We start from the raw sequence: 19,039 nt of genomic DNA on the forward strand, positions 1-19,039 counted from the left end.
CTTCTCTGATATTATATTGCTTCGGCAGCCTTGCTGTATAACACCGACACTGTTTTATGAAATATGACTGGGTTTCACTGAGTGGCTTGTTTGTCCAGTAAAACCACGTCAGTGAATCAAACTGCCTGTTTATGAAACGCAGCCAAGGAGAAAAACTTTTAAAAAGTTTTTTGTTGTCGTTTTTAAATTCAGACATAGTGATTTATGACACTGCCAAATGTTGGTTTTGTGATTTTTTTTTTTTAAGAGCAAGTGTACAGATATAATAAACTTTAATGGCTGGACATTCAAAGTAACAGGATGAACAACAAAAAGCATTTGAAAAATCTGTTCAATAACAATAAGATTGTGTAGAAATAACAGGGATCGTCTGCATAACATTGAACTTTTGGTAGTGCATGACTCTCTGACCCAGCAGCTTTTTACAGTTATTGGGCCCCCTCATATGCCCTCTTCTCCCTCTGTCTTGCTTCATTGTCATAAATCATTTTCAGCTTGTATGTTATCATCATTATCAATGAAGGCATCAGTGTAAATGTGCAGCATTTTAACAGACAATTTTCCCCTTGAATTGAATTATTTCACTGTCTCTTTTATCTACACTAGTTCTTCATCGATGGTGCGAGGATATGTGACACGAGCCTCCACCTTCACCTCCTCCATCTCGACAGAGGAGCTGACCCCAGACCACACTTCTCTGGACTCAGTGGCCGACAGCGGGCGCGGCAGCTGGACGTCTTGCTCCTCCAACTCCCACGACTCCTTCCAGAGCCTCCCCACCTCCTCCTGCCGGCCCTGGGACCACGGCATCCACGGACACCCGCTCTCTCTCCCGCACACACACTTGGGCAGTTTCAAGCACACACAGCTGGAGGGGCCGATAGCGGAGGTCGAGGCCTCAGGTCACGCTTGGGCGAACGAGAGCGCCGCCAAGCAGCCCTCCAGAGACTCCAGCTCGGAGCTGTCCAATCAGTCGCGGCAGAGCTGGGCGTCTTCCAGCTCGTTGTCAGACACCTACGAGGGGAATTATGGGACGATAAAGCGCCGAAACACCTCAGAGCACCCCTCCTCGCCAACCAACGAGGAAGGAGGGCAAAGCACAGACCCTGCCTACAAAACGGTGACATCAAGCACAGAGAAGGGCCTGATAGGTGAGGGGTCAGGTTGCGAGTTTGATTCCCTGTAAACACAGTGTTACAGTGTTTGGGCATCTGCTGGGGATGTTCAGGGGTACAGTAGAAAATAGGATTTCCCATTGAAGGCTTTGTTTATGAAGCTGTAAAGAGTTTAAGAAGTCATGCAGTAAGACATCAGCTTTTGCTTAAGCTCTCTTAATATCAGAATGGCTGTCCATATTTAGTCTTAGACTTGTGTGCAGTCAATCAAATTAAGTCTGCTGTTATTTGACTGAAAACTGAAAAGCTTCCTGTTGCTTGATTTGCTGTTATGCTCAAGTGAACAGCAGGCAAATGTTGTCCTTTGGCATTTCTTAGCTCTTGAGCTAAGAACCCAAACAGGTCTTATTCTTGTCGCTGTTGGCACTGCATCTGACAGAAGTTATAGAGCCTCCCCATCAGCCAGAGTGTAAATTTGTCTTTTGTTTCCCCTACTGTCGTTTCATGATAAACTATTAAGACTATGCAGTTATTTAGTTTTATGAGGATAAAAAAGGTTTTTCCGATTCTAAACAGTTTTTGCCTGAAGAGTTGTAGAGGAGTAGAGGATGAGTTGGGACAGGGTTATGTCCACTGCTGAAACAATTAGTCAAATTATCTATTACTAGAGCAACAGAAATTTAATTGACAGAAATTCGGAGAATCGATTAATTGTTCAAGTGAAATATTCTCTGGTTCCTGGTTGCTGTAATTTAATATCTTTAGGTTTTGGACTGTTGGTCAAACAGCACAACCACCTTAAGCTGTTAAAATGATGATGGGCATTTTTCACTTTTTTCTGATGTTTAAGAACTGAACAATTAATCGATTATTCTGATAAATAACTAATTTTCAGTGGTTAATCATTAGTTGCAGCTCTAGTTCTGTCTGTATCTGCTGCAGCCATCCATCTCATTGCTTGTATATTTTTCTTTTAATTTTTGACACATTTTGGTGCATGTATAGTTGTATAGTGTGTTGTGTTGTGTGAAACATCACATTGATTTAATTTTTCCATTATTTTCCTTTATTTCTCCCTCCCCCACACTATAACTACCCACACACCTTGTTTTCTGGCAACTTCTTCACCCCCCCTATCACTCCTCATCCCTCACTCCCCTACTTCTTTGCTCCATCCCTCCTTTCTTTTGATCTACACCTCCATCCAGTGTATTGTGTCACCTCCCCCGCCAAGGATGAGCGTTACCGAGCTCCCCCTCCCACCCCTCCAGGCTACCAAGGTCTGGCTCTGGGGGATCTCGGCCTCACAGACGGAGTACTAGGTGGGTCAGGAGGTGTCCTCCCCAGGCCTCCTCACCTCAAACCTCCAGACTACAGCGTGGCCCTGCAGAGGAGCAAACTCCTTCAGAGCCCCGGAGCAGCCGGCAGTTTGGCTGAGGCACGGAGGCTGGCCGGTAATCATCACCTCCACCACCAAGACGCCCGGACAGCCGGCTCCACGCAGGGCTACTCCAGACCGCCCAGCATCTGCCTCCCACCACAGGAGCTGGCTGACAGTGAGGATGGTACGTAAGCACCACTCTGAATTTCACACTTTAGCTCTTAAGAAATGTGGAAAACAACATGCCACAGTCATCAGAAATAGATATCAGATATCACTGAGAGTTTTTTTGTTGTCCTTGGTCTGTTATGGTTGTTAGATTGTCTCATAAAGTGTGTAAGTCCACAAAGAGTAAAAGGGCCTTGCAATTAGGTATTAAAAAGCCTTAGATATTTTCACTTGCCTCCTGTAGGCTGTAATGTTAGTTTCATGTTGTTGTTGATCTTTGTGTTGGGAATGTTGAGACAGTGGATTGTGCTGCAGGAGGCTTTCTGTCCTTTTTTGTCAAGTTTCAGTCTGCACCATCAGACCTATAGCAAGCACAGTCACTTCTTCTTTGGCTGGTATGATTGTCGAACAGGTATTAAATTGTATTACATATGTGGTTTTAAAAAAGTCTTAAAAAGTGTAAAATGTATTTGATAAATTTAGCACTCCCCTACAGAGTTCCTGCCAAACATAATTTTCTTTTTCTCTTTTCCAGATGAACAGGTGTCAGCGGTGTAAAGACGGTGACGTCACGCTCTCACGCACACACACATTCTCACACACGGACCAGGTCGTGTTGATCAGGCTTTGGACTAAGCTAGCAGCCTGCCGTCACCACGTGTCAGAGCACATTCTCCAAGCCCTGCCCCACAGCCCTGTGTGACACCACCACAGACCATAATGCACCTCTGGACCAGCCCAGTCGGTCATATAACCTCGCTCCATCTCCCAGGACTCGTACAGTTGTCTCTTTTTAAACCCATTTCACAAAACAAAGAAGAGAAGCAAGACTTTAGATACTTTTTACAAACTCTTGAACAAAGCAGAAAAAGGTGGTGTGATGGAGTCACATCACGGTAGATGGAAAAAAATATACTAAGATGGAATGAGTGACAATAATGATGCCTCATGAGAAGAAGTCAGCATCCTTGGAAACAGACCACCATGTACCTCCATTTTGCGCTCCACGCTCTTTTGTCTAAACATGTTTCCCATTGTTTTATAAAATTTTGAACATGTTGTACAGTGATTTTTTCTTTTTCTTTGTAAAAAGTTTTTTTTCTTCTTTTCATTTGAATCTTTGAGCTTTGCAAAGTTTTCATGTGAGAAAATTGAGGAGGAGCAGACAAAGGGATAGAAAGTTGTACTTAGTTTTGCAAGTATTGCGATGAACATTAGCTTCATGGGGGATTTTTTTTGTTTTGTTTTGCTGTGCTTTTTTTGTTTGTGGCTTGCTGTCAGCTCAAAAGAAGATGAATGTAGATGAATACGAGACAAGATAAAACAGATTTTGAGATTTATGGGTCTCTATTAAACCCTGGCACTGATGATGTAAATTTACATGAGTCACATCAGTTCCAATGCACAAGAAAACCGCTACAAAGCCAACTTTATTATCCCAATACTCACACCTGACTGTATTTGTCAGGAAAGCCCTCAGGAGCCACAAAGAGCCCCTTGACATATTTTCCACTTCCTACTCAGGAGGTGAAAAAAAGAGAAATTAAACTCCTGAGCCAACAGAGAGCACGTCTTATTGTGTTTAGCACTTATTGTACTTTGTTGAGTTTTCTAGAAAAAAAAAAAAAAGACAAGCAGTATCTCTCAGGCAGTTTTGTGTCTTTGTGTCGTGCTCTCCGCCACCCAGCCACCTCTCTTATTGCTCGTTCAGTCTGACGCGAGGTACTGTAGCGGCATGCTGCCTCCTGGATGTTCTATGATAACTGTATTGTAACTCGTTTTTAATGAGCTGAAGAACAAATGCCTCGCTGCTTCCTGTAGAGTAAAACGCGTGTCGTTATTTTATTGCAGCAGCTATAATAAAACGATAAAGTAGCACTGTGTGGCCACACATCGTGCATGCGTATACACTCACACACACACACACACACACCGAAATCATAGTTGGTGTGCATAAAGACAAAGGACAGTGTTTACACCAGTGCGTACACATTTTGTTTACAGTGTTTATTAGACTAGTTGTCTATTGAATTACAAGCTGAAATGTTAAAGTATAATGCTACAGGTTCATTTGACCTTGTAAATTTGTTTATAATGCAGCAGGAATATGCAGATGCAGCATAAACTCTGATGATGTGCTCACAGGGTACCTCTCTCATCTGTTTTTTTTTTGCTTCTTATTTAAAAGAATGAGCAACAAAACAAATCAACAGATAATGTATTTTAAAGCCCGGCTCGCATCTTCATTCCATGTTCATAGTACATTTTGTAGAATATTTAAAGGACGTGCTTGAAAATTGTTTATTTGTGTAGAAAACAGAAGCAAATTTGTACATTCTGACTAATGTTTTGGAAAAAGGAAAATGGTTTTTATGTGTGTTTATCTGCAGTGCAGCAGGGGTGTAACTGGAATTAGATGTTCTTTTTCTTGTGCTGTCTGTCTCGCGCTCTGATGCTTCTTTTGTATTTGTTTTTGCCACACAAAGACTTGAAATGATTATTTGCTAATATATACATGGCATATATATATATATATGAATTTATACATATATATTTTTGTTGTTTCTTTGCCATAAATTAATGTTAACTGATCATGTATAGATGAGAGAAGAGAGTACTCTATAAATGCTATTTTTGAATATTTTGTTATAACAAATAATCCAAGGCTGTGATTGCCCTCTTTCTGTGTCTGGGCAGGAGTCTTCAAAGGACTTTCTGTTGGTTCATTGTTCCTGACTTGTTTTCTCCCCTCACACTCTGTTGTTGGTGCCATTTGTAATCTGTCTATAAGTGAAATTGCTGCTGTGTTATTCGATATGACTCTGTGTGTGTGTGTGTGTGTGTGTGTGTGTGTGTGTGTGTGTGTGTGTGTGTGTGTGTTGTGGAATTGCATTTGTGAGATTGGGATCATAGCATTTAAAAAAAAAAACAAAAAAAACAAAACAAAACATTTTGATTCAGTCTGGGCGTACAGCACATAAGGAAAGGCTCAGAAGTCATTTCCAATGAAAGCCCTTCTTATTTTGCAGCTTTGATTGCTCTCGCCTGCAGGAAGGTGAGCCCCTTGTGGGTCTCCTGCTGTCGGTTTCAAACTCAGATTGGATGATTGAAAGGAGTTTTTTGATGCTATTATAACGCTGTCTGTTTGAATTGAAAGGCCATGATGCCATGTCTAGTGTAGTCTCTTTGTTTCCCTCCCTGCTTTTTTCTCAGCCCTGTCACCTCAGCAGAACTTTCAACTTCCCTCCTCATTGCTTTAGGGGTTTTCTGAATCATGAGTGTCCACTGTGACCCTCACCCGATTTCTATTTTCATTTTCTAAAATTATCTCAATAGAAGAAACTTTAAAAACAGACTGAGAGTCAGAAAGTAATACTTCCTCTTTTTTTTTGCACAAATGTATTACTCAAACTGTATACCACAAATCAGTATTAATGTCCTGTATGGATTTAAAAATATAGTGGCATATGCTACTTCCATTTGTTGGCCCATTCACGTCACGTATCCTCGCGCCATCCATGAATGGAGTTGAGTCAGAAATCATAAGAAAGTGCTGTACATTTTTTAGCTGTTTACAAATGTTGGATTTAGATCTAAACACCACATTTTTCTTTTAATGAAACTTAAATTCTGCACACGATCGTTCCATTAAGTTTTTTCTTGCAAAGGAATAAGGAGTTTGTTTTATTCCTCATGTATGCACCATAAGCACTCCAAATGCTACTTTGGTTTAGTTTCTTTTCTTTCAGGGCTAAATTTCATTCAGTAGTAACTCCCTCTTCTCCCAGTCTTCATGCAGTTGATATGTTTTCATGGAGGATCTGGCAGTGAGCAGCTCCCGGCACTGTGAACACAACATGTCAGTGTTTTTAATGACATAAACCCACCCCCCACCCCCCCATTCGCAGCTTGATGAAAATGTCCCTCCTGCCTGACTGTAATCTAGCCCCGTGTCCTGCCGTGTTACCTGGAATGCAATAAGAGAGATGTGGATGTGTTTTATGTAGACAACTTTTGGCATTACAGCAGAAATGCACAACAATAAGCTTAAATGTGGTGAGTTTGCTGCACAATCTGTACAAAGAGGTATTAACTTGGTCTGTGGCTTAAAGTTTGCTTTTGTCTCACACTTTACATAGCGGTTGTAACTTATGTCTTTTAGAAAGACAACATGATTTTGCTCGTACGCTTTTTATGTATTTTTTACGAGTGATTGTAAATAGTTGTTATATTTTTGTTTAAGAGACTGTTAAAAAAAAAGGAAAAAATACCTTTTATTTCTCCAAGTCTGATCTACTGATATGATTTTGGACAATTAATAAAATGTTACGCAGAAAGGTTTCTGTCTTTATTCATTAACATAGGTGCCCTTAGCCTCCTCCAAATATGTCGCTCAAAACCAAAGATGTTAACCTCACGGTGGCACTAGATCGAGCATCACTAGAGTCAGATGGATTCATATTTTGTCTGCGCCAGATTTCATTAGAATCCAACCAATACTTGGTGAGATATTTCAGTCTGAAAAGACTGTGTGGCTCCTTTTATTGAAACCAATGCAGCCAGCATGTTTATTCTCAACCGTTATTTTTGGTGTAGTCTCCACTCTTTTTCAAATGTCCTTAGTTTTGTCCTCGTTGTCTCTGCACCTTCTGCTGCATTTCAGTTCTGCATCAGATTTGATCAGAGCCGCAGAGCATCACGCTGTGCTCAAGGTCAGGTAGTTTTTTTATTACTCATTAAAGGTTTAGTGTCATGCAGAGGGGCAGGAGGTCATGCTGGTCGCTCTGTTTATGTATGTGAGAGGAAAAATACACCAGTGTGTGTATATGCATCACTGGCTGCAGTGTGCTGTTCTATGTGGTGCAATTTCTACTGCAGATGCATGTGTGCAGGCTAAACTGAGCACAAACCTTGCTGGGTCAAGATGGCAGAAAAAGCAAAGTGTGACAAACTCCTGACACTTCAATATCCAAAACATATTAGTTGTATGTAAACATAACTTCTAGGAGACAGAGGACAGGCATAAGGTCAAACCCCAGGTAGCAGAACACAAGCAGAGTACGTAGCAGGGAATGTAGGCGAGGATCTGGCGAGGTGCAAGTGAAAAGAGGTTGTTATATGCAGTGGTTAATCAGGATTTAATGAGTAGGTGTCCTGAAGGATGTAGAAGGTCAGGTGACTGGAAAGGGCGGAACCACTGAGGACATCTGGTGGACATCTGCACTAGAGGCTGCAGGTGTAACCGTGACACACCGGGTGTTCATCAGCACAACAGATCTGTTTCTAATGTCAAGAATGAATATTCATATTTAACGTGTAAACCAACATGGAGGAGTCGTAACAGCCACTAGGGTCAAATGTCAACAGATGCAGAAGCTGAGTCGGGATTAGTTTGTTATTTTCTCCCTTACCAGCTGTTATGTAGCAATGCAGGTAGTTTTCGTTTCATTTGCCCAGATTTTGAGATCAAATAGGAGAATAAGATTTTTGCCTCTACTCCAATACAATGGAGGTTAATTTTATTTCATGTGCGCAAAACTTTTAAAAATTAAAGAAACATAAGCAGTATCTACTTCTCTAGATAGACAGCTAACACTCTCAAGGGGGCAAGCAAGTAGTTCCAATTCCAAACTGTTCACAACTGTTTTTGGTTTTTTATGCATTTAATATTTTTCAATAAAGCTATAATAATATAATAATAACACCAGCCATATTCTTTATTAAAAGTAGTTCCCTCTTATTGTCCACTAAAGTAACCACACAGGACAATATATGCACCACAAAGTCTGACTAATTCAAATGACATTTGGTAAAGTTTTGCTCAGTCTTTTTCTGCAATAAAGTTACATTGCAGTGTAATGGAGACGAGTCAGGGTGGTGTGAGGGTGAGGATGAGGGTTGCGGTGAAGGGGAGAGACATGTTAACCAGCATGTTCAAAGCGCGGGTCTCTCCATTTCAGAGAGAATATTCCACAACATGAGAGAAGTGAAAGTTCAGCTCCGAGTGGGATTCGGCTGGAAACGAGTCGGTGAAATTACACACAGCTTCAATTATACATCACAAAGGCCGAAAGAGCCCCACTGGATGGCAGGGGAGGAAACGTGGAAAAACGGTGTGTGTGTGTGTGTGTTACACCTTTCCTCTGTTTTGACTTTGAAGTCGTGACTTTGTCTGGGGCAGAAGCCGAGAGCAGGAGGTGGGAAAACGGAAACTTTACCACCTGAGGGTTGTACACACACATGGGGTTTGGCTTTTAGCATATTCGTGTCTAAATGAAAATTTGTGAGGCAAAACAGTTTGGAAAATATTCTGTCACCTGTACAGTCTCAGCACTGCCCTTGAGCATGTATGTGTGCCAGGATTTACTCTCACATACATAAATGGGAAAAATAAGTTGTTATTCCTCTTTTCTTTTCATCTGTTGTTTTCAGTATGATCGTGTTAAGTATAGTCCAGTATTTCAGACTTTTTCATGTCTTTCTCTGTTGTCCATAGGCTATGTCTTTTTACTGTAGAGCATGCATGAATGAGACCTTTGTCATCTTGGAGTAACTGCAGTGCCATAAAACTGAAGGACTTGAAGAAATAAATATAAAAGATTAATGGTCAAAATCAAAGCAGCTGTCCTGAAGGCCTAGCACTGATCGTGTAATCTCTCTCTCACCATTTCCTGTCACCTTTACAGTGACCTCTGTCTAATAAAGGGAATGTTGTTGTGTATCCTTGAGGCCTAACAAACCTGTTGAATAGATTTCCTTTGACAGAAAACATTTGCAAAAGTGATGTTTTTAATATATTTAAAATCCTGTCATTGTTTTCTTGCTTCTCTTTGTTTACACATTCCCATGACGCAAGTCTTTTGTTACTCTTCCCCTCTGTTCTGTGAAGTGTGGAGCAAGAACTAGGAGGTGATTAGCTTATCTTACCATAAAGGCTGGTGCCAGGGAAAACAACTAGCCAGGCTTATGGTTATGCCTACCAACACCTCTAAAGTACACAAATTGAAAAAATTTTTTTATCAAATCTGCACACAAAGAAATGTAAAAACAACAAAAAAAACTACAATTTATCTTGCTTACTTGTGTATAGAGTGAGTAAACAAGATACAGCATGTTCCTTTAGAGGTGCTGGTAGGTGTGATTTTGGCTATAGTTTGGCAGATGGACTGCCAGCTTTTAAGCTAAGCTAACTGCCAACTGCTCTATACTTAACACACACAAGTAAGACTGGTATCTTTTAATCTAACTTTCAGAAGAAATAAATAAAGTTTAATTCTAAAAATACAGAACAATTCCTTTAGTCTCCAAGCCCAAGCTGAGATATCTTGATTGAGTAATTTACCAAGACTTAACAAAGCTACACCACAGAAGACATTATGTAGTTTGATGTAGATATAGATATAGATGTTTTGCAACATCTATATTTATCTATTTTCTTACCTGTAATTATAAGTATTACAATATATGTCCCACATTCATGCTTGGAAGAATTTTGTGATACGATTTTAGACACCCCTAAAGTGGGCCGTACCATTTCCTAACCCTGCCGTTTACCTTCGTTACTCGCGTTAGTGGCTAGCGGTTGCTTCTATGCCCCCTTCCAACAGTGATGGTAAATGTAAGTGGCGGTGGCAAACTATCCAGTTGGTTTAATACACTTTACTGTCTTACCCACACAATTTCTGATTTAGATTGTGTGAAGTACAGATGAACGTTGTCTTGTTTCTAACTTCTGTTAGAAGCTGTTTAGCTAGTTACAGCTACGGTTTAGCTACCTAATGTTAGCTACCTAATGTTAGCTAGCTGATAGCGCCCATTCATTTCCAATGTTAGCTTGTCATTTCATTACCAATATCTAATGTTGGCAAACACTGGTGTTCAGTCATGAGCAGTGTGACAGTGGGGGATTAATTGTTGTAAAGATAAGTTTTGACATCAAAATAGAGTTCATTATTCATTTTAATAGTCTTTTGTGTGGCTGTGGTGGCTTAGTTAGTCTTTTACCTTTTTGGTATTAGGTTTTTAAGAAACACCCTTTGTTTTCACTCAGGAATTGGTTTGGTCATTAAACAATATTAAAATAAATGTGTGATGAAAGCTAAGTACTTGTATTAGCAGTGGTGGATAGTAATGAAGTACATTTCAACTTTTTTGGCTTCTTTCATCTTCCAAAAAGCAGTGCTTAATCGGGGCCACATGTCAGATGTCCGAGTCCCCCCCACCCCCCAATTATCATTGTATTATTAGCACTCTGACTATAATCATAATTTTTTTTGGTTTTGTGCTCTGTGAAGTAACTGTATTAGGTGAGGGACAATGTGAACTCTTAAGTTTTGACCATTCTTTCCGTTGAGGTCAAAGGCCAGTCATTGATCAATGACGCTGTCTGAGGAGAAGTGATGTGCAGCAGAGTCACCACTACAGTTCATCCTCTTGTCCTGCTCCTCCTCTGCCACATGTCACATAAGATCACTTAGACCATTTTTCATGAAACCTATGGCCCAGGTGTGTTCTTAACTCTCAGAGGTGGCATTGACCAGAAGGCCTGACTAAATCAAATAAAGGTTACCCAAATGGACTGTGATGTCTGTTCAGCTACCTGTTTTAATTCCAGTTCTCTTTATAAAAAAAGTGAGATTTCCAGTTAATTAGCAACTTCTCCTGCTAATCACTTTTTAAAATCTCATCTTGAAAAAAAAAGTGTTGTGTTTGCTTTTGAGAAACTGGTACTTCTGTTAACTTGTTAGCAATGTGCAAGCCAGCCTCGTGAAAAAATCTCAAAATGATCAAAAGATATTTTTAAACCATCACAGTCTTTAACACTTAGACTTGTGAGAATACTGTTTAGAAAATGATTTCATGTAGTTTTGATAACATTAATGTTTCACAAAGAGAAAAATGGCAAAAGGCAAAATATCTACTTGTAGATGTTTTTTGGATCTCAGTGTTTGTGGTTCGTCCCTTGCCATTTGTCAATGCTCATTAAAGTATTGATTACTTGGAAACTTTGAGTCTAGCGCAACAGAAAATCAAAGGCAAAGATGTTATTGTCCTGGGAAAAAAGGTGCAAATGTGCCACTTTTGTTGTACTGCATACAGATGAAGAAAGGCTGGATTTTTTTTTCTTTTCATTGAATCTCCTAGACTCCCAAGTCTGCCTCTCCAGACCATTTGAGGGGCATGGAGTCACATGTTGAGGTGACACCCTCCGGGATCCCTCTGGCAATTCATGTCAGCAGTCCTCAAGGCTTCCTGCAGCTTGCGAAGAGGTTGAGGTCAGTGTCCTTGCATCTCACTGTCCTCTACAATGTCAGCGGTGCAGCACAGATAAATGACCTGACAAGCCCACAGAATGTTACCGAATGTATGAAAGCCCACAAGTCATCCCTCAAACCCCTGTTTTCACCCGCTGTTGCAATGTCACTGTGTTTGTCAGTGCGACTCTTGAATCACACAGTTTTGGATTAATTTAGTTTCATGCATTTTAAATGTGTTTCACTGTGACAGGGGCATCTGTTAACAATTATAAGACTGCCACTCTGTCCTGTTCACATACTTTAACTATTACTGAGCACACAATCCATTCTGCTCCTCTTTTTTTGGCTTTTATTCCAACACTTCAACACATAACAGAAAAAAAAATCACAGACACAGAGGAGAGGATCTTGATAGAGAACGTTATTTAGAAATATTATTAATATTATTATTAAATATGCATATTTGGCACATGGGAACACATGACCTATGCAACTAGTGACCATCTGTCTCTCTTTATTTCTGTCAATTACATTATTTTTTGACATAACAGGATCTTTTGAATGTGCAATTTCAACCTTCTTTTGAAATTATCTCCATGTTGAGCACTTTGTTTGTCTGTGTGCGATTTTAATATTTTCTCCAGTCTCCAAGATTCCTCGGAAAGCACAATGCTGATGTCCTGTTATTATTTTGTTTAACATTTTTATATGTAAATATGTATATCAATTATGTTTCTATCTTAGATATCAGTTTGCATTCTCCAATGCTTTATGTTTCTGAAGATAATGTGTTGAAGGTAAACAAAAAAAAAAAACTGTCATGAGCTGCTGTATTTAAAGACTTAAAAAACTTGTAACAACAAAGCGGACTCTAATGATCCTGAGAATCTGCTCTCTTATTGTTCCACTGACAGCCATGAGGGGGCAGTGCAGCATTGTGGGAAACGCTGCTTTTGGAAAAACTCAGCCTCTGCGTCTCTGAACCCACAGGCATTAGGCAAGATTAGTGAAAAAAGATAATTTGGGGAGCATATTTCCCCCCAGAGACTGGCCATCCTATTAAGGTGCAAATTACCAATGTGTTGTCCATGTTGGAACAATGCCGTCCTGTGTTTGTGGAGGTGATGATTATCCTGTGTGCAAAAGTCTCCTCATCCTTTAACTAGTAAATGTTAATTTCTATAGGGGGAATGACTGCCACTCCTCCATACTGAGATTTAATTGTTGTTTTTAATGGGCGGTTGCATCTGTGTGTGTTTGTGTGTGTATGTGTATTACTTAATTGACTTATTGGGTGTGAAGAGTGTGTGCAATCTTTCTTGGTGTGTGTTGTGAATTAGTGTCACTTTCAATGAAAGTCATGCCTTTAATGTGTGATTTTGTTCTGTTATATGAGTGTGTTGTGTATGTGTGTGTGTGTGTGTGAGAGAGAGAAAGAGAGAAAAATCATTAGGGAGTGTAATATGTCCTCCTTAACTGGAAAAGAAGCTGTTGTGGCGACACATAAATGCCTCATTATCATCTAATATCATCATCATCACCATCATCATCATCATCATCATCATCATCATCAGCATCATCATCTGTGTAGTATTACCTTAACTAACAGAGTGAGATGCCTGGGAGGAAGTAAACCTGCAGTTTGGGTAAATAACAGTAAACACAAAACCTCTATCTGTCTGTCTGTCTGTCTGTCTGTCTATCGGTCTGTCTCTCTGTCTGTCTGTCTGTCTGTCTATCTATCCACACTCCTCACTAGAGGAGAGTAAGAGGTTAGCTGCAGGTCACGTCTTCTTTTGTCCTTCCTTGCATTCTCACACTGTATGCAACCCTGTGTGTGTAAGCAGGTGTGTGTATGTCCTTACTAATGCTGAGCCTAAGACTGACTTTGTGGGTCTGCACATGTCTAAGTGTGAGTAACTCTTGCAGGGAGAGCAGCTACGGTCGACAGAGTAAAGTAGCTGGACGCCACTTTCCGATAATGAGTTGAGTCAAATGGTACAGAGGAGGAGGAGAAGGTCAAGAGTTTGAATGGGACGATTGACGGGATCCATCCTGTTGCCTCCACACAGGCACGTGCACGCACGCACACACATATGTGGATGGCCATGCTCAACTTATTTTGCCCTTTAGAGGAAGCAAGTGGAGAGTGGTGAAGGGTGAAGGGAAATAAGGAGAGGCTAGAGGGGAAATGTTGAAGGAAGAGGAAGAATATAGGAGTTGATTTTTTGTGTGTGTGTGGTAGGCGGATTGACGGGTGGCATGGAGGCAGGGGTGGTGTCATCTCAGCAGGATGTCGCCTTAGCTGGAAGCAGACCCAGAATAAGAAATAAAGAAGGGCAGAGGGAAGGAGATGGGACAGGGAAGGATAAAGGAATGTAGAGTACGTCACGTAATGCCTGAATGGTACTTGTTTATATGACGTGTTGTCCAACCTTCTTTTGAGGCAAAAGTGTTTATAGCTGATCTCAACAGTCACACCTGGCGGTGGCATGAAAAGCCAGGCGCTATAGAGACAGGTGGAATATTGTTTAAATATGGGGATAATGGTGCGCATTTAAAGAAAGTCTCTCCTGGGAGGCACTCTTAGTGTTACACTCAACTGTTCACACAAAAAGTGACACAAATTGTTGTGTTTCTGTAAGAATGAAAAAAAGAGAGTTCAAACCCTGGCTCATTACTCCCGTTCACACAGCTGGCCAATCATAGCATGAAGTGCGTGTGAATGTTGAATTTTAGATTGTTTGTACAAGTAACCTGTAGTTACATTTTATTGTCAAGTGACCTCTAGTGGTCGTGTGAGACAGCCTCAATTGTTTCAGCACATGCCCCAAAACAACATGTTTTTGTGACGAAGCCTTCAAGTAGCCATGGTAATTATGACAGACGCAAAGGCGGATGTCAGGTGATGTTGAGATATAGCCAAGAAGTCAGTGTAGGGACTACGTTGGAGTGGATGATTGAGTCAATGAAAGATTGGACTTGATTGTTTCCTGTTTCAAACTGATATTCAGTGACTGAACGGTGACAGAAGGTTGTCTTCTCAAGGTTACAGCCTCATTTAGCTTGTATTGTTCAGATGCTTGAGTGTGAACACAGATCAAACAACAACAAAAAACAAGCAAAAAGTGTGGATCAGTTTCACTACTGAACAGTATATTTAGGTATGAGTAGCGTAGTGGGGACGTAGTGTAGAGTGAAAAAGAGAGTGAGAGAAGGAAGGGAGTGAGAGATGAAGAGAAACCGAGAAGTCTCAGAGGGAAAACCTAAATACCCCCTACTGAGGAAACTGGGGAAGAGCTGCATAGAAATGGATGAGAGAGATGATGGGGGGTACTTAGTGGGAGGCCCCTCCTTTGAACTAGATGTCAGGGGAAAGAGAGAGAGAGCAAGAGAGGGAGAGTTGGAGGCATCTCGGAGCAGATCAGAATGTAGCAGTGCAGATTAAAGAGAGAGAGAGATCACAACAGAGTTAAGGAGACACAAGACTGATGGTGATAAAAGAGAAGACACTTCTGCAGGAGAAACGAGGAGAGGCGAGGAGAGGAGTGGAGAGGAGAGGATGCTGAAGGTCTAACCTCCTCTGGTGCCTCTGAGCTGCAGCCAGGTCTTTGATCCTGTACTTCATTTAACTCCACTGTAGGAGACCCTCCCAGTCTGATGCACAGGATTAAAGGCCCATTCCAGAGTTTATTTGACATATAAATTATGATTCACAGATTCACAAGGGGTTTGAGTTGAAATTGATATGTATTTTTATTTTACAACTTTACTTGTGGCATCTTAATTCAGAATACAGCAAAATGTAGTAGTAGCTGAGGAATCTAAAAGAGGGGGGGGGGGGGGGGGGGGGGGGGTTCATGGGGTATGGTTGGGTCCACCATATAGACTTTGTATAAAGATGGATGCAGCCTCTATGACATCAGGTTTCTGAAGAGCAGTTTTGAAGGTCAGAGTGAGCTGCTCCGCCATTTCCATCTTGGTAGTGCCTGACTCAGCCTAACTCCCTGCTAATCCAAAAATGGACAAAAAGGTGAGGCATGTGTGGAGACTTCTGTGAATGCCAGTTTGTGGGAAGCATACCCCCCACCCACAAGTCACTCTGTTTGTGACTTCCACCACTGCTGTTGAGGACTGTCTACAGATGGTAGACTTGTGGCTGTTCCTATTGTATGTCACTGCGACATTGCATCAGTGTTGTCATGGGTCACATTGTGCAAAAACAGTTCACAGAGTCCCTGGCTCTTGAAATGTACAAAATCCAGCACTTTTCTCTCTAACATCGGGCTGCTCAGCACACTATGAGTTGATCTTTTTGGGCCATTTCTTTGAAGTCAGCAACTACATTCTTGAGCTGCCCCACAAAAAACATCAAGGATGTCAAAACATACCTCAGCTTTAAAGCAAATTCTACTCTCTTGAATTGGCTCATCCTCTGTGAGGAAAAAAATTCCTTCAATTCACATTCTCATTCACCTTAGTAAAGTCTGTGGTCTTCTATGCTTTTCTTTCTCTTCCGAGTTTGTAACTGAGTCTAATTTCATAATTTTCCTCAGTCATAAAGCCTCCTATAGGTCTTTAGATGTGTGTTAGAGTGTGCACATTATTAAGTCAATTTGAATAAAACAACAGTGCTTTGAATATGAATGCATATTTTTTTGTAGGATGCACTGTATATAAAAATTAGGTGTGACATTAGATATCAAGGACTTTAGCCTTTTCTCCTTAAGGCTCAATTGTGTTTGAGAACCTCTTCAGCAACATAAGGCCAAGTTACATATTATCCATCTATGTTACACTTGTATGGCTCAAGGTTAGAAGACAATACACATTGTCTAATGGGCGAAACACCTTTGCAGTATTCAGTGAGCACACAGCATGCATTTGTATTAGATTCTGACTTTCTACGGGGGATTTGTCAGTGATCAGACATCAAAAGCTTTGTTTTTATAAGATTAATATTGATACAAAGGTCCTTGGTGAGCGCGCAAATCAACAGATATAAATGTTATCTTTGCCTGTTAGCTCTGCCATTGGAAAATTCTTCTGATTTGTCAAAGTGTTGAGTGCTGTTGTCCATTTTCATCAATTTCTTGTTAACTTGAGTCTAGAAGAGGAAAGAAAAAATGTTGGCTAAATTTATACTGTAGTAGATTCAGTGTCTCCCTGAAAGGAGTCTTTTTTTCTGTGAATAGTAATGAAGGAATATGAAGTAGCTATCCAGAATTGCCTATTGTTGGTGAAAAATGTTGTCATACTGTTTGAACAACAAAAAAAAAAACATTTCCCATTATTCAAGACTTTCATACTCCTTAAAGAGTGATTTTAACTAAAGAGTGAAGTCCGTTCATTTTGTCCTCCTGCATGAGGAGAGTGTAAACAATGAATATTTTTGTATATTTTGTGTGTATTTGTATATATTAACAGTCAGTCAGTCATTTTTACAGTTCTGTTTTAACACTGTGGTGATTGACGTCTCTGTGTACACATTGAATCTCTGAGCTGTCCACCAAAATGGATTAACCATTCCTTATATTTCCCAATCATCAGCTTCTTCCTTGTTCTCCTCTTCAACATCCTCTTCATCTCCCCTCCCAGTCCCTGTTCAACTCTTTTCTGACCATAATCTTTGACGAGAAAAGACAAACATCTTAATTTGATCCAGAAAGCAGCATGTGTAGGTCTTTTAAATGGTGTCACTGGTACATGTACAGACTTGTCAGTCTTAGAGCTGAGTGTACAGTATATGTGAGATAGCTCAGGTGGTGGCAGTGCTAACAGTTACGACCTTGCTGAGTGCTTAACTTTGACTGCTTCTCCTTTAGCACTAAATCTATTGATCCTTTGAAGAAACTTAATTGACAATTTTGAGAACTGATTAAATGTCCTTGAGTTTTTTGAATGGAAGCCCTACCTTCCTAAGAATATATATGATAGGCCTATATGATGAGACACAGTGTGGCAGAGGCTTTTTTTTTTTAATGTTTTTGTTTTATTTATTTATTTTTGTTTTTACTCTATAATATATCATAACTCTATCATGTAGAAAATGGTACAGATTTGCTAACCAAAACAAACAACAAAAATAATTTAAAGTTACCTCCATAGACAGGCTTAATCCTGATAGGGATGAAAAATACGAATTTATCCTTTAACCTGTCAAAGGACCGCCTCCTCTTCACAGGTGTTCTGGTGGTGCTCATTAGCAAACTCTCGGTTGTTTGATGCTAGTTTTTCGTTTGAAAGAAGTTAGGAGTTTTTAAATGGTCATATCGCTGACCGGCTTTACTAAACTGAAACTGCCGTGCAGCTGCTGGAAATATGACACATTATAAACTAAACCGCACACTATCAGTGAAGGAGAGGTTTTCTCTGTCAGAGACGCGACTTTGCTGTAGCCTAACTACTTGTTGCTTCTGCTGCTGCTCACGTTGCTAGTAACCTATTTGCAGTAATATAAACAAGAGAACATGCCAGCAGTCAGCTTCGGGACAACAGCTTTGTGGAGGAAATACCGTGTTTGTCATAAACCGCCCTCCCCTGAAACTTCAGCTCAACGATGCTTCAAGCTGCCAACAGCCAAGTGGACAGGGAACCATGAAGTCTTTCCTGAGATGTCAGTTGTCTGGACTGCACTTCACAGAGTTACTGTAAGTACTGGCTACTTGTGGCTGTTCAGTTTGTGTGCTTGGTGGTGTTTCTTAAACTGCGAAGTTACATTATGCCTGCTATAGTTTCTCATGTCTTGGCATCTGTTGGTTATCTGTCATTTCCCCTGCAGTACATTGCTCTAAGCTGAACTTGCTGATCTACTTTGCTGTTCATAGGCAAATGAGCTCAATATAAAATAAAACAATTAAAGTCTTTGAGTTGGATTTAGGCTTTGGAGGATGGAGGATCCCATCATGGCTCATATTTTATTTCAGTAGTGTAAATATCTAACAAATTACTGATTAATTAAATTATGTGGACAGGAATTATACAGAGAAAACCTGGGAGTTTTGGGGCCCCTGCTGCTAGGGGCCCATGTTCCGTGGCTCCCTTTGCCCAGTTGGTAGTCCAGCCTTGCTTTACTTGAGTATTTTCTTTTCATGCCACTTTATTTTTCTATGCTACAG

General features: G+C 40.5%; 1 protein-coding gene across 3 annotated transcripts in view; it reads left to right on the forward strand.

The window, feature by feature from the left end:
* The window catches only part of LOC111234286 (rap guanine nucleotide exchange factor 6-like), an 87,906-nt gene extending 83,613 nt beyond the window's left edge, over positions 1–4,293 (forward strand). For all 3 annotated transcript variants that reach the window (XM_022762282.1, XM_022762284.1, XM_022762283.1), the window contains 3 exons: positions 607–1,151; positions 2,324–2,680; positions 3,200–4,293. In XM_022762282.1, the coding sequence (XP_022618003.1) occupies positions 607–1,151; positions 2,324–2,680; positions 3,200–3,222 (925 nt within the window). In that variant the 3' untranslated portion in view covers positions 3,223–4,293. The remainder of the gene's footprint in view (positions 1–606; positions 1,152–2,323; positions 2,681–3,199) is intronic.
* The last annotated feature ends 14,746 nt before the right edge of the window (positions 4,294–19,039 follow it).

This window comes from Seriola dumerili, unplaced genomic scaffold (assembly GCF_002260705.1).
Source record: "Seriola dumerili isolate Sdu_G_001 unplaced genomic scaffold, Sdu_1.0 BDQW01000449.1, whole genome shotgun sequence".
NCBI classification, from domain to species: Eukaryota; Metazoa; Chordata; class Actinopteri; order Carangiformes; family Carangidae; genus Seriola; species Seriola dumerili.